Source organism: Rhea pennata, chromosome 14 (assembly GCF_028389875.1).
Source record: "Rhea pennata isolate bPtePen1 chromosome 14, bPtePen1.pri, whole genome shotgun sequence".
Classification (NCBI taxonomy): Eukaryota; Metazoa; Chordata; class Aves; order Rheiformes; family Rheidae; genus Rhea; species Rhea pennata.
In genome coordinates this window covers 5,780,813-5,796,912 of record NC_084676.1, presented here as the reverse complement: position 1 = coordinate 5,796,912, position 16,100 = coordinate 5,780,813, and the positions used below count along the sequence as shown (strand labels likewise).

Here is a 16,100-nt window from a genome sequence, read left to right as displayed (position 1 = left end):
AGTGCCCTGGGGTGTCATTCAGACCGTGTTTCTCTCACAGTGGGTGGAAGCAGCATTTTGGTACTTGAACAGACAAGGCTGTCTTTGGAAATGTTACCCTCCAGCAGTTTCCACCTCTCTGACTCAGTACCTAAAAATACCTTTCTTATAAATTTCCTTCTCTTTTTCTCAGTCTCATATTTTGCCAGGGAAAGCTTTTTTCATTTCTGGCAAAGTGATTATGTCCTCGGTTGTCATGCAAAGAGTGCCATGTACAGGACAGCGCTTGCCCTATCTGCCCTAAGTTTTCTTAATTTTACATAATTTTAGTATGCTGTGGAAAGAGTTTTGTGTCATTAACTGTGCCTAAAAAGATTCAAAAATAAACAGAGATGTATCCTATTTCAACCAAGATTGACGGGGATTGCCATCAATCAGCTGCTGCATGACTGTCATGAAGTGCATTAGTAACTTTGATCCCATTTCAGGTGGGCAAGCATAGCCAACACAAAATATACCATGCAAACTGTAATTGGTGACGTAAACAGGAGCGCAGAATAGCAGGGGTCTCAGCTTTGTGGGTGGTAGTGGTCGCGAGTGGTGCCAAGGTTGAAGGCAGAAGCAGTGGTGGACCGAAGAGCAGATCTCAGGCACAATCATTGCCGGTCTTCAGCTCCCATCATCGATCCTCCTGAACCATGAAGTTTCAGAGGCAAAACCAGGGGACTGGAACATCTGGATTCCTGAATTCTGAATGCAGATACTTTGTTAAATTCCTGTCTTACAACATACCGGTTAGCATCTTAACATTTCATTACTCTTAAAGAGTAGGTACCTATCCTTACAGCATTGTAGATCAAATGTGAGGATTACTTGATGTTTGCAAGGCATGTGATATATAGTAAAAGCATGGTGAAATCAGGGTACTCAAATTACTCTTTAGCCTGTACAGGACTAGAAATTGATACTTCATATTATTTGCATTCTTTGTAAAAAGAATATTCATAAAGTTCAAATAGGACTCAGCAGCTACTTCTAGCATTGTGAGTTTTTGAGAAAACAGAGTTGAAAAACTTGGATTTCAGCAAGCAAAATATTAACTTACTTACTATTGTTCTTAAAGTTTGTGTATCTTTCACTGAATCCAGCTTTGAATTCAGTGTTACTAAGATTTTTTTCTACAGAAGAGTCGGTCCTGAATAATTTCAAGTGGAATTGCAGGGAGTGCACCTGTTCCTTAGAAACTCATCTTTCCTTCTCTTTCAGTTGTGACTTTACAGGGTAGCAAAAATATTTTTTAAACTCTGTTTAATTTAATGGTGTTAAATATACCAAACAGTTGCATCTAACATTATAATTAGCATTTATTTTACATATTAAATCACTAGTAAACATATAGCCAAAATCATGCTTGCGTATTGCATTGTATGCTGTTCCATATGTTTCTAATTTGTGTTGTAGCATACACACTTGAAATTATGTATGGCTCCGTTTCCCTGATATCTTGCAGGATATTGTTGCAGTTAACAAGGTAGATTGCTATAGGAGAAATTTTGAAACAAAGAGCGTAGTAACAGTTTTTTAAAAGGAGTTGCTAATGTCACTGCTGATCAAAACATGGTAGGTAAAAAGAAGTGGGTGTATATAAGCAGTTACAAGTCTCTGATTTCAGTGAACACTAGTCCTTCTCGGTCCATCACTCATTATCCAGCTTGTTGAAATTTGGACAGCAAAGAGCAACAGGAAGTGCTGTAGTTAAGGTCTTCGAAGTGGGACCAAATTATATTGGCATAGTATAGTAAAGAAGTTTGTGTTGCTCATGTCCAAGCTTGAAAGCATATAGAAAAACAGGAAAATCTCATTACTGGTTTTTCCTTTATCAGCATTATAGTAATATCTTCATGCTTACTAAAGGCCAGGTATGTTCCTTTTGTTCTCTTACAGTCTCTTCTTAAGCCCACTGTATTATCAATTCTTTCTTTTCTTATACATGTGCAATAATGGCATATCTGTTTGCACAAGTATTTTCTGTTGCAGTGGGATTCCAGTAAGCAAAATCTTTAGAAAGGTCCCAGTGCAGCAATGAGGTGGGCATCTTCTGCATGGACATGCGTGGAGTGCATGTAGTATACATCCAATTCTGGCAAGCCACAAATCTCTTTCCAGTTCTGTAAGACTACGGTTGGAGACTGAGAATCTCTCTGCTCTATCTGTGCCTTGCTAGACTGAATTGTGCTCATCATGATGTATGTTTTCTAATTTGTTTTTGACTTTAATTGCTTAGCTTATTTAATTGCATTGCAATCTACATTTTGTTTTCAGATCATATCATCTCCGTGGTCTTGTACTGATATTTGTTTTATTGCACTAAGTTCTGAGAGTTTGTCTAATTTGTCTTAGTATCATCTTGGAGTCCTAGTAGTGGTAGTAAAAGTCATTGAATCAACTATAGTCAAGTTGTATCGTAAATAACATATGGAAATACAGCTACTAACTAGATCCTTATACATCTGTCGTCTGCGAATAACAGAAATGGTCCTGAATCAGATCTTCAAACTTCAATATGTATGATCTTTAGGTACATTAATATCTATACGCTATGTAGATTTGAACCTGAAATTTAGATCTCTTCCTATATTTAGGCCCTATCTGGATGAGATGAAATTGTTAGCTGTCATCCTGCTTCAGTTTCTCAAATGAAGTAATTTTTTAATTCAAATATAGCAAAATATTTAAGTATCTGCAGCTAACATGGAACTGTGTAATTAATTGTACTAGGATTAAGTGTTAAGTGTTTTTTAGTATATTTAATAATAGAAATAGCAGTAACTAAAATGAGACCAAAGCAGTCTGGGTTTTAAACACACAGAACTTTCAAGTACCATAATCTAACTTAACTTTGGCCAACCTGTAGGTGCAACCTGCACCTACTACATCATTGTCATTTAGCCACTGTAAAACATTACCACAGAAGTACGAATGGGACAAATGCTTTCATTCTAAATGTAAAATCTTCCCTGAAATATTTTAATAAATGTTTCACTTTTTTCATTTATTTTTTATCTGCATATATTGACTTCTTGTTGTTAGTGGTTTGCTGCTGTGAATGACAACACATATGTTTGGAAGGAATATTCTGATATTTAGCAGTTGTCCTTGCTACTGCTTTTTGGGAGCTTAAAGAAACATCTTTTTCATTCCTCGTTGACTCTTCCCACTGAGCAACTCAAACCTCTGAGATAGTTTTAGTTGTCTCCTCCTCTGCATTTTTTTTAGTGATGAAGTTATCTAAGCATACAAATGAAGATGAACATGTTTGTCTATGAAAATAGTCTATTTCAACATCTGTTCATTTCCATCTGTTGTTAGAAAGTAAAATTTATTTCTCTATATACTATTGTAATCTTGTCAACCTCATTGCTCACATCTAAAGCACGGATTTCATGGCTCTGGATTTGTGTTACTATTATCCACAGAAAAGGAGTTTTAGCTTGCAAATGTCTTCAGGACTTCTCTATTTACCATCTCTATTTTCCTCCAACTCCATGTATCATGCAGAGAACTGAAAAGAATTCTCCCTCCCTTCCTCCCTCTGCCCTTGTTTTTGAAAGCACAAACGTACAGCCAGCTGCTTAGCCATGTTCTCCTGCGGTAAACCAGAACCAGTGCAGGGTAACTCCTGTTTCCCTGAATGTGTTGAAGCCCATGAAAAGGAACTGAGCTGTGATGCCTCCAATAGCTATAAAAAAATAGGGAGGTTCTTAACTGGAAAGGCTGCAAATAAATCTGCTATTATGAAAATTATCTTAGTCTACTGCATGGAGAACTGCAGTCTTCCCTTGAAGAGGTAGTGATAATTGCAGAGCTTTTGCAGCAATGGAGGGGGAACAAACAAGTCGATGAAGTGTTTGCATCCCGGATGCGTTTATGAGAGAAAGCCTTCAGGACATTTGAACCCTGACTCAGCTAGTTGAGTTTACAAGTGTCTAGTTGAACTGAAATGTTGTCTTCTCTATCTATCTTGTTTTTGCATTTTCAGAAAGAGCAGTGGTCTTTCTTTTCTTCCTCCTCAGGACTCCAGTATCCTCAGGGAACTAAGACTTAGCTCTTTGATGATGGCTGGCTAGATTAACTAGCTTATCTTCATCTTCATGCTAGTGATACAGGGTTTCTCTCCTTTCAGTTGAGCATCAAATGTAGCTGGCATTTGCTTATTTTATTTTCCAGTTCTTACAGACTGATGAGTTATTGTTATTAAAAATATTGTGAGGCTCTTTTCATAAAGTAAAATTCTGTTGTACCTAGCGACCAATCCCAAAGAGATAATTTTGTAATTTGTTGTAGTTCTGAAAATTACTTGTCAGTACAAGTCAACATCGTCAGTGTTCTACTAGATAGCGTATGGAGAGAGAGTCATATTCGTGACATACATTTTTGTAATAAATGTATGCAAAATAGTCATGTAATGGTAGGTAATTTGTAGAATACTACATGAGGGAAGAGCAAGTGTTGTCTTCTTGACAGTTAAGGTTACACCAAAAGTTTTGAGAAAAACTGCAGTCTTTCTGATAGATTTTGACCAAAGCAAGAGTTTGCTGAGTGTTCGGAAGAATGTAAATATTCATTGTCTAATTAATGCTGTTCAGTCACTCCTATAAAAATCCTGCCATTTTTTTTCTAGAATAGCTTAAGTACTTATCGATTGAAAACTTCTATAACTCTCAAAATGGAGGTATCCCCATATCTCTACAGGTATTTTAAATGAATTGAATTAATCATAGGCTTAAAAGTCTCTAGCGATCTTCGTTAACTTCCCTGGGTTTAATTAAAACATCTGTGCGCTTTTAATTTATCGATTCATCCAACTCATATGTCATGTTTTTAACACACCCCAGCATGCTCTGCATCATTTTTAACCCGATTTCCACTTAACTAAAGCAATTAAATTCACCCCGGATTAATTAAAGCATCCATACTTTAGTGCTTAAGTCAGCGTGTGCTGCTTTCCCCAAATGGTTTTTGAATGTCAGAGATTTGACACACCTGATGGGTTTTTTGTCCTTCTGGAAATTCTTCTGCGAATCTCTTGCTTGCTTGCTAACGTGCAGTTTGACAGAGCTAGACAGGGGATCTTGGTTAGGCTCGGGTCTGGGCAGCTGAAGGGAGGACTGCAGGGTGTGATTACTGTAAAGGGCTGCACATTTTCGCTCAAGTCCCTGATCCGATGCCTGCCAACATAAATCATTTGTGTGCTTGGATTCAAACTAAATAGTTTCATGTTTTGAAAAGTAACTAACAAAGCATATTGCCTGGTAGGAGCTAAGCTGCCAGTTTTGTGAAGCGTTTGTTTTATATATAACTGGAATAGCTTAAGGATCTATGCTATCTGTATTTTACCATCTAGCATAGATGCTAACGGTCAAGAAAATCTGTCAGTTATTCACAGTTGTCCGTTCTTTGGATGCTGGGCGAATTTCCACAAGCTGACCTCCAAGCAGCTTGTGCTTGCAAGAGCACAAACTCTCTAAACAACCTAAAACATATTCTAGGTCATTGCTGCTGTTCTTACAACCATTTCAGTCCTGACCGAAGGTAACAGTCTCTAAAGAGCAGGCAGCCTGGTCAAACATCGTTTTTCCTGACTAGGCAAATACCATGTTTGCTATGCAAAAAGAACAGATGAAGGAAACTGGGTCTGGAGTCATTTCATCTCCCCCCTTCCAGAATGATTTTCCTGGGGACAAGTTTGGCAGGTGTAGGACAGCTTCATAGCAGGGAAGTGGCATTAAGATAGCATTAAGTAGTAAAAGTGAACTGACATAAACTATGAGATGGTCTTAGAAGTTACTTCAGATTTTCATATCCATAAATGAACTCAAGTTAAAACTAAATGGCTTTCAGACAAATTCTGAAATGTACGGTCAACTGGTGTAAAATAGGTTTAAACAAAAAAAATAGGAAAGGTGGCATTATTAAGCTATAGCATTGTATTTTATACTACAAACCAAAATACTCGTATTTCTGATGCCTCCTAATTTTTGGAAATAACCGTATGTGCAAACAACTGATCTAACAAGGCATGTAATCATTTACCATGTTTCAGTATATTTTGATTAAAACAATAATAATGTAAAATTTAGAGCTAACATGTTTAAATCAAGGTCTAAATCAAGAACTTGAGTTCTTAAGTAGGCTTATTTTCTAAGATGCAACCATTTGCAATTTCTCTGTTTTTAGTGGTTTTATGAATTTTAGGCCCTTTGGAAATAAGAATATTTATATCTAAATAACTTCACTTTAGGAAGCTGACTTGGTTGTAGCTTTTGGAGTGCATCTAAATTTGTTCAAGGCTTTAGGATATGATTATAGGACCCAATTCATGCATCAGTAAAACAAAACTTCACTTGCCTGTATCTTAATCTAGTTTGTCCATGTGAGAGATTAGTATTTGTAGATGAAATCGACATGTGGGTCACTGAGATACAGACCAAAAAGAGCCAAATTCCAGTAGAAAGTGCCCCTACGCGTGCTTTTTATGTCTTTTGATGAGGCTATTGTAGGTGATACTGTGCTTGGATCTTTTTTGTATTTCTGCTCTATTTTGCAGCTGAACTGGAATCCATTTCTGGTTTCAAGTTAGTCTGTCATAAACAGTAATCCATCTTTCCTCTGTACTTGCAAAATCATGCATAATGTGTCAGCAGAAGCAGCAGCTTAATCTCTGCTAAAAGAAAGTCCTAGTTTGAATTATTAGAGAGTCTGAATTAATTATCCCCTAAAGGAACTGCCCCCAGAAGGTCAACTTTGAGATCGCTGGTGAGAAGTTCGAACTACATTTGTCTTTGCTACAATTCCCTGTGGTTGGTGAAACAATCTGATCCTATATAGAAGTATAAATGGCGTCTCTTCAGAATGCTATTTCCCGAAAGTGTTTGTTAGTATATGGGTTATTAAGAAAGTAAAGCTGCAATGGGTCAGGCCAGAAATCCATTTTGCCCAGGAACTCCAGCTCTGATGGGGCCATACAGCAGACAGGTAAAGAAGAATAAAAATTGTACCTTTGTTTGATGATGCTTCCCGGGTAACTTCTCCCCAATTTAGGGATAAGCTGTGTTAGGACTTCCTACAGTAGATGTTGTGTCTTTGTGTATAGTAGCCTTTGTAGATGTACGTTCTATGGATTTGTCTAATTGCATGTTGAATCAGGGAATGTTTTTCTGTTTTAACTTTCCAGGTAATCTTGTTAAAATTGGTTGATGGAGCAGTTGCTGTTTGTCACAGCGTGCGAGGACATTAGACTATGTCCAAGTGCTATATTAGTGAAGCCTCAAACTTGCACTTCAGTGCTTCGTCCCATATCTGCATATTGCTTACATTATAAATGTAAAGCTCATATTTTATGTTTATCGGCTTGCAGTAAGAAGAATTTGGCTGATAGGCAACAAAAGGTTTTCCAGTCATTATGGATATGAGCACACTAGTCTTGAGTCAAGCAGTTCTCCAGTAAGATTGATGCAATCACTTGTCCATCCAAACCAGTGACTTTTCCTTCCCCAATCTGACTTGAGCATCTCTCCACAAAGTTCTGTGCTACATACGTTGTAAAGCATTGCCTTGATGTTGGGCGATTCCCGACAGCTTGTCTGTGCTCTGAATAAGCCTGTAGATGGCACAAAGGAAGCTAACCTTCTAATGCCTCCTTTGGAAATTTACATTTGGATGTAAAACTGGGCACTTGAAAAGTAAAAGCAGTATGAGGGCATTGCCAGGACAGGGAAGCAGTGCAGGTACAAGCTCAAAAATCTCTCAAGTCGTATTTATGTGCTCAGAAACTCAGACAGCTTTCAAGAGAAGTATACCAATTTGTCCATTTTATGAGGAGCTAAAAACAAAGTCTGCGTTAGAGAACTAACAGCCTAGATCCTAGAGTACAAGACTCTCTGCACCAGGGCAATGCGTACTCTACAGCAAGAGGAGCCAAATCAGAACTCTGCCTTCAAATCTTGTTTGAAGCTTGAAGTAGCAGGGGAAGGTCTTTCAACCAAGCAGCTGGGTAACTAAACCAAGTTCTGCACCACCTTCCTCAAGCTTGAGTCCTCAAATGTCCTTTAGTGGTTTCTTGCCATGCTTTAGAAGAACAGCTCTGGTGAGTATGTATGTGTGAATACGATAAGGGTGAGGGAAAGGAGTGGGTATGCAGACTTTACCACTGGGATACCTGTGTGCTAAGAATCGCTGGACAAATGGTGGCTTTTGATGGCAGATCATTTAGGCATTATCCTTCACTGTCTCCCCTCTTAGTTTGTTGTACTAGGCATGTCAAATCACCTTTCCTCATCCACAGGGAAGTATTAACAATACACCAAAACACTTATCCAAAGGTACCTTTCAGAGTGAGATCCTAGCATGTCTAGCTGATCTTTCCTGCTCAGTTCATGCTCTTAAATGTGTGTAGCCCACAGAACTCAAGGGTCTGAAGAATCCATTTTCCATAATTTGACTAGACTTAGCTGTTTAGAAACCTATGTTAAAAAAATCAGTAGATTTTTGCTGGAAAGCTGGTGAAGGGCAGAATCACTTCACCAAAACTGCATTCAAGGATGATACTTGTTGTGCTTATTTAAACCTATGCAGGAGATGTGCCTTTAGTCTTTTCTTAATTTACCTGAGCATCACCTTGCTACTTCCATAACTGCTCCCCAAGACCTCTGTCTGCTTCTCAGCAATGGTACCTGTGATATGGAATTGTCTCTATGCAACTCCACAGAAATGAGATAGAACTTGATTGTTTTATTACATAAAGCATCCTTCCTTCATTGTCATTCAGTGTACTGTGAACAGACAGGTCTGCAGGAATACAGACCTTCCACTGCATATGGGAGGGAGAAGCAGTCATAGATAACAAGCACTCCAGATGAATCTCGAGTTGTTTGCACATTTATTGAGGCAATCTGGATCAATAATTAGTATGACCTATTTTGGATCTCATTCTGTAACACTGTGGCCTAAAATTGACTAATTTAGCAAACCTCTTTTGAGGTAGAATGCCTGCTGCTGTTTTCCAGGGAAAATCAGCTTGATTCACTCTCCATTCCTCACTCAGATCAGCCTAGAAACTCACAGCAGCGACAATAGTGAAGAGCTGTATGTTACAGCAATGAGAAACCAGCTTCTTACCACCTGCCCTTGCTTACATTCTTGTTTACGGTTTCCCCTGCAATCTTGGTGACATGGTGGTCTTGGAAATACCAAGTTTTGACCACAGACCTCTGCCACTCACTCTCAAAGTGATATTCCTGACATTATATATATTATATATATGTGTGTATATATATATATATATATATATATATATATATATATACACACACACACACACATATATGTACATATATTGTAGAATAGCCCTGGCATGAGGCTCTAGATAAAACTTTGTGGCTTGAGGATGGAAGTATTTTAATCTGAACTATGTTCTTTCTCGTACTCTGAAAAGAAATGACAGATTTTTTTCTATGTCCACAGTCAGTTCCTATGTCACTAACATCTTGGTCATGCACATTCCTGCTGCAGTTGAAGACAGGTCACTGCTTAACTTGCACACAAGCTTGGGGGGAAAGGATTGTATAGTGGTTATCACATCTGCTTTGCACACTGAAGGGCCTGGGTTCAAGCCCCAGTGGAACCAGCACCAGGAAATCTTTGGGAGGTTGGACTGGATGATCTCCAGAGGTCCCTTTCAGCCTCACTGATTTTGTGATTTCACAAGGTCTGAGCAGATTTTTAGACTGTAGCAAATCCTCTGATGTGGTAGAAGCACAGAGCTGTAATACTGCTTTCACCTTCACTTCAGTTCCTGAAGCACCAGATCAGGGCTTCCTGGTGCTTTCTGAAGCACCAGACCAGGGCAAGGGAACACTACATAGCTACTGTGGAAGCTCTTAGCCCAAGACCCAGCAGCATCTGCTAATCTTTCTTCTACTGTGTCAGTCCAGTCTCTGGTATCCCAAGTTGACCCTGAAAATGCAGATCAAGGGATGGAGTTGAAAATAATCTTCCCATAAAAATGTTCCAAACAGCAGATGTAGTCTTTTTAACTGGCACACCTTTGCCCATTGCTTAGTTATACATAGGTTCAAAGCAAGGTGAGAAGTGACCTTACGGCAGGTGGCTAGCACGGGATTATGTAGCTGCATCTGGAATGGTCCCATCTAAGCTATTTCCTTTTTTTAATACTGGACTTCTTTCTGTTTAGTCAGTCTTGCAGTGGACTGCGCAGTTCAAAGAGAATTACTGCCTTTACTTGAGCTTTAAGACTCCAGAGGAAGGTTTTTCAGAATAGACAAGCTGAGCACTTTGAGTTTGCTCAGCTGCCACTGACACCTGTAGCTGAATACATTTTTCTGTGTACCTTTGTTCTGTTACAGCAGAGCTCCTGAAGGGCGAGGGGGCCCTTTCTGGTGATGACTACCATGTTGACTGGTTAAAAAACAAAATAAAACTACCCTTGTCCTCCCTCCTCCCTTCTGTTTTTTTCTGCTTGTATCCAGCTGCTGGGTCAACGCTAACTTTTTGTTTTGTTTTTGAATAAACGCGTTTTGTCTGAAGAAGCTGTTTGCTCTCTTCTGGTTCATTTAGCATTCCTGGAACCTTTTCTTTCCATACCTGGTAGCTTTATCCCAGCATGGTAAATGCCATATGGAGACTGACACGCAAAAGCAAGCTATATGCTGTTATGTGTATTTCTTCTACTGTCCTGGTACAGTTGGAGGAACCACCTTGAGCAGCCATTCTGGTAATACTGACCTCTCCAATGTGTCCGAAGCAGGGAGAGAATGTGCATCTAAAAGTGTTGCGTCCTTCTGCAGTGGAATAGAACAGTGAGGCTGTAAGCTTAACCACCACGTACAGGAGCTGAGAGGTGCCTAGTTCCAGAGACAGATGTTTGGGTATTAAGATGAGAGCTGGAAAAAGGAGCAGTGTCTCTGTAACGTGTCAGGCAGACTCTGTGGTGTGATGCATGCAGATAGAGGGAACAGTTAGTCATGAGGCATCCAATATGTTCCTAGTTGAGTGTGTTAAATATCATAGCAGAATGTTCCATGGTGACCTGCAAAAAAGTGTAGAATGGGCTGAGTATGGTATGGACATACTGGATATTTGTCTGCATTGTGATTCGAGCGGGCTGGTTCACGAAGCATAATTCTGAAATCAACTGCAAGTACCAGAAGGAGTAGGAGTTTAGCATAAACTCATTGATGGAACTCTGTGAAGCGCTTGTGAGTATAGGTCACATCTGAAATTGAAAAGTTGCTGCTGGAAATTATATTTTATGCAGATCTGGAATTAGGAAGAAAAAGATTAAATAAGAGCAGAAGGATTAATAGTAAGAGAGAACAGCAGGGAAGAAGCAACTATCCCTGCCAAAGGACCGGCAGTATGGCCTTAAGAGAGAGAAGAGAGAGCAGAGCAGGGAAAAAAAGTGCAATATACTAGTTTTGCTGTTACTCTGTTGTACAAAGACATAGGATAAAAAGGATTATGTAAGTGACGTATGACGCATCAATTTTAGTCTGAAGTGACATAATACTCAGAGTTCCAAATTTTAGCTAGTATTTCAGGTTACAAATCTGAATATATATATTTTGTGATCAAATTTTTCCATTTCAAATAAGAAAATTATTGAAAAATCAGTCCCAAAATGTGTTTTTGCAGCAGATCAGTGGGACAGCTGAGATGGATAAGGCTGTAGGACTGAATCTCAAGAGTACAGTGGAGAAGTTGTGCAATTGGACAATTACACATTTCTTTTTAGTAAATCAATTACTTGGGTTCTTCTTGATCATTCAGGTTAAAGGGATAATAAAAGCAAGAGGACAGAAGGACCTTTTAATGATTAATAGTAGCTTTTGAGTATATTTTTGGCTCTGTAAATCTAGCCATTAGTTTCTAATTACTTTGAAGGGCGAAAAGACAAGGAGATACTTTTTTGTCTTTATCAAACCGCATCAGAGAGTAGAGCACGGCTCTTCTCAAAGATTCACTTCATTACTCCCATTTTCTGTTACTCCTTTGGTTTCTTTTCCCCCCTTTTCTCTGGCTGGTGACCACACATACAGTCTTTGGCAGGCATGTAAGTTCGGAGATTGCTTTGGTCCTATGGAAGACTCGGGCATATAGGGGTGTGAATATACCTTAGTGTGATGTTTGTGTAACTGGCTTTAATAAATTGTTTCTTTCCATCACTGTGTTATTTACAACATCTGATTTCTGGCATCCAAGACCTGCCGACTACCTTTATTATTCATAGGCCTTGCTGCTTTTGCATCAATTAGTTCTGAATATTTATTCAAACACGTTTTTCCCCATTACAGAAGAAGAAAGGGTAAGAGTTAATGGTGCTTTCTTGCCATTATACAGAGGGTAAAAGCATTCACTCCAAGGAAACAAAGATTAAGCAGTGAAACTGAGATTCAGCAGGGACTGGTGGCACACACTGGTTGTACATTTGTAGTAGATGAAAGCTTGTGTTATCCCTGTGTTCAAGATCCTTATATTCAAGAAACAAGCTAAAGGGACTAAAAATAAATGTGGGCACAGCATTAGAAGATGTTATGGGAGAAGAAGGATGTTGCATAACAATATGTTTCAGAATTGAATGTTTCTGTTCCACTATCTGTGCAAATTAGATGTTACCTAGTAGAACAAACCAGAGTGATGCCAAAATCAAGTCCATTCACGTTGCCCAGACATCTGCATAGTTCTGAATATCATAGCAGCAGCAGCTATATGAATAGTGGCTGTATTCTCAGAATGCCCAAAATGTGAGTGCTTTGTCAAATAATAATTAGATGATTTATTTGGGAAATCAAGAGCTAACCTAGTACATATTATTTTAGTTTTTTTTCCAGTAAACGAACGTATTTAAATATATATATAAGTACTTGGTAGTAGATTTTTAGAGCACTTTTACATATATGACCCTGTGTGCTGTTCTTCTTTCATTCAATTTTCCAGCTGCCTGCCCAGTACTGTGCAGTGGCAATGGCCAATACTCTAAAGGAACCTGCTTGTGCTACAGTGGCTGGAAAGGACCAGAATGTGACGTACCCATCAGCCAGTGTATCGATCCCTCATGTGGAGGTCATGGTTCCTGCATTGAAGGGAACTGTGTCTGCTCTGTTGGCTACAAAGGAGAAAACTGTGAAGAAGGTAGTACTACAGTGCTTTTTCTTTTTATGTTAGGAACTTGTTTTCTGGGTTTTGGAGCTATTCAGTGGGTAGAAAAAAGTAAAGAATGAAATTAAATTACAAATCTAAAACTATTGTGGCAGATTGTGATGAAGGGGGTGTTAAAATGTGGTCCACTGCAATTTTACTGATCTGTAAAAGTTTAAACTAAACTTCTAATCTCCATATATGTTACTTTACAGAAGTAAAATATATCTACCACAAGTATATCTGAATGATTTTTTGCCAAAGAATGAAGATAGCTTTTTTAATGGATTATATTTATTGAACAATCTAGAAATGAAATGCAGAAAAATGTGTAGTGTTAGAGAAAACTGTATCTCCAACTTCACACAAACCAAACTTGTCAGTCACTATTAAGACAGAAACTGGTAAGACAAATTTGAAAGACTTAGATAGGCATGTTAGTTACAGACTTCCTGTAGGGCAAATTATTCCCTTTAGATGCAGTCGTGTGGGATCAGAGAATGGTAGATGGCACATACAAATGACCACTGTCTTTTAAGTGCAAAAAACCCCTGAGGTTGAAAGTGTCCAATTCTTTGTGTATGCAGAAACAGGCAGACTTAACAGAAGAACCCATGTAAAATTTGGTCATAGACTGAGCTCAATATTAGTTTTATCCACAGTATTTTCTGTTAGAATGCACAACAACATAAATTGGATTGTTTTTCATTTTAAAATGTATTGATATGGTTTTAAAAGGGGATTTAGCTCTCTGGAGGATTGCTAGATTGACAGTTCTGCATGCCTCAGCACATCCTCAGGGCAATAATGGTTCAAACTGCTTTATATGACATTCCAGCATTTATTAATCCTCCAAAGAGAGGAACATCTTGGGGCTGAGGTGATAGGACCGGAGCTGCGTGGTTTAGAAGTAAAGAGTCCTTTGGGAGTGTTCTGAATGTGATGCAGAGCTGTCCACCAGGTGTATATTGATTTATCTTGCTGTAAAAAAAACAGCTGTTTCTCTCATCAAAAAAAGAGAAGGAAAACTAAGAGATTTACTATTTGGGCATGGAGTCATCCCCTTCAGGACTCAATCTTGCATTAGTCTGAGTTAACTTCTTTTGCTAAAAGCAAAAATAAGTTCAGGTCCTCACTAGTGAGACTGCCAACACTAGACTAACCACAGCCATCTGTTCAGTTTGCTCCTGTCATCTCCTTCCAGCAATGCTTCACAACACTTGGGTCATTAAGGCTCTAATCCAAAACTACTGAAGTCATTAGAGCTTTTCTGTTGTTTTTAATGGACTATGGTTTAAGCTGTCTCAGGTAAATTCTATAATGTCCTTCTCAGCTCTTAGAACTGACGGTTCGCAGTTCACGCTGAGTGTATGTTTACAGGAAATACTCAAGAATTACCTGAAATGCTCTGCTATATCTAGCATTCTCATGGAAGTCAAAGGTGGGAAGGACTGTCTTTAGCGTGCTCATCCAGTCTGTTCCCCAGGAATGCAGAAGTTTGCTGAGACTAGTTAAGTTATATAAGTTCTATTTTGTTCTTTGTTACGGTATAAATGTTAGTATTACTAGAGAGAATTTGATAATTGGCTTTCTTTAATTTATTCCTGTTAATTTTACCTGGTAAGCAGTTCCTTCTCTTCCTCAGTTATAATTTCCAGATACTTGTGTGGAGTTTTCTAACTTTCTGTCTAGAATGCAGGCACTCTGTCCGAGCTAAACATCATGACTCCCCTTACGCTCCTGTAAGAGAAATAGGCTCTTGTGGTGCTTAAATCAGCTCATCCTAAGGTGAATGTTCAAAGTGAGTAAAACAAATACACCATCAGCTCCAGATAAGTTTGTAGAGTAAGCTAGCACATATCTTTCTTTGTGCCGAGGCATTAATGTTAACAACACTCAAAGTTGGAAGCATTGCAAAACATTGTCAGTCAACAACAGAGGAGGAGGAGGGGGCTGTGAATTAATATGTTAGGGGAAAGGGTATAGATTATTTAATCACTAGCGCTTGAAAGGATAAGGTTTTAAAAAGATAAATGGATTACAGAGGCAGGCAGTATTAACTGCAAACTTGGAAGAGGCCAATAACATGACAGGAAAGGTTAGCATAACCTTTGGCATACAACATTTGGCAATAAATAAATAAATAAATAGCAACCATGACATTTCTACTCAAAAATTCCATTCCTTCTGTAAATATTTTTCACGTTAATTCAAGAGCTACTGGAAAAAGAAAGGATGTAATACAAATTGGTGTCTCTTCAGTTGAAAGTACTCATCTAATCTTATTTAAACTGTATGTGTGAATTAATGGTAGAATGAAACAAATAAGTTTGTCTGTATTTATATTAAAGTATGAAATCTCCTCTATTGATTTGAGCTTCCAAGAAGAATGTCTAAGGTTAATTCGTGCGCCATTTTTCAACTAAGGTATTGAAATAGAATCGGTGGATCAGCATTTTCTTTCTTCCAATTAGCTTTTTATTTCTGATATTCAGTACAGTCATATTGTTCAGACAATCTACCTGAAATGAAAGTGGCACTAAAATCGATATTTGCGATGCACAATTTTTGCAGCATAAACACAGTTGTTCTATTAGCAGATCTGCACGCAGGATGAAGCGCCGCGTTTGCCAGGTTTCGTTCAAGCTGGTTTGGGGGGAGACAAGGGAAGGTGACGAAGTGGGTTAAGATAACCGTGTTTTTCCTGTCGGTTTCATGGTCGAGTCATTTTTCAATGACATTTAACTTCCTAAGTGTAATTCATGGCTCTTTGGGGGCTTATAGTACATATTGTTCAGAAAACTCCTTGACCTCCTTTTTTGTCCTTAGGGATATAAATTGCTTTCAGTACCCTTTTTGTCAAATCTGCAGAGGGACCAATACTAAATGAGTTCTAATGATCTGAG

At 38.5% G+C, this 16,100-nt stretch overlaps 1 protein-coding gene across 1 annotated transcript in view; it reads left to right on the top strand.

Moving 5' to 3' along the window:
• TENM2 (teneurin transmembrane protein 2) overlaps positions 1-16,100 on the top strand; it is a 592,828-nt gene that overhangs the window by 492,342 nt on the left and 84,386 nt on the right. The window contains exon 11 of the mRNA XM_062587647.1: positions 12,994-13,188. Within this exon, the coding sequence (XP_062443631.1) occupies positions 12,994-13,188 (195 nt within the window). The remainder of the gene's footprint in view (positions 1-12,993; positions 13,189-16,100) is intronic.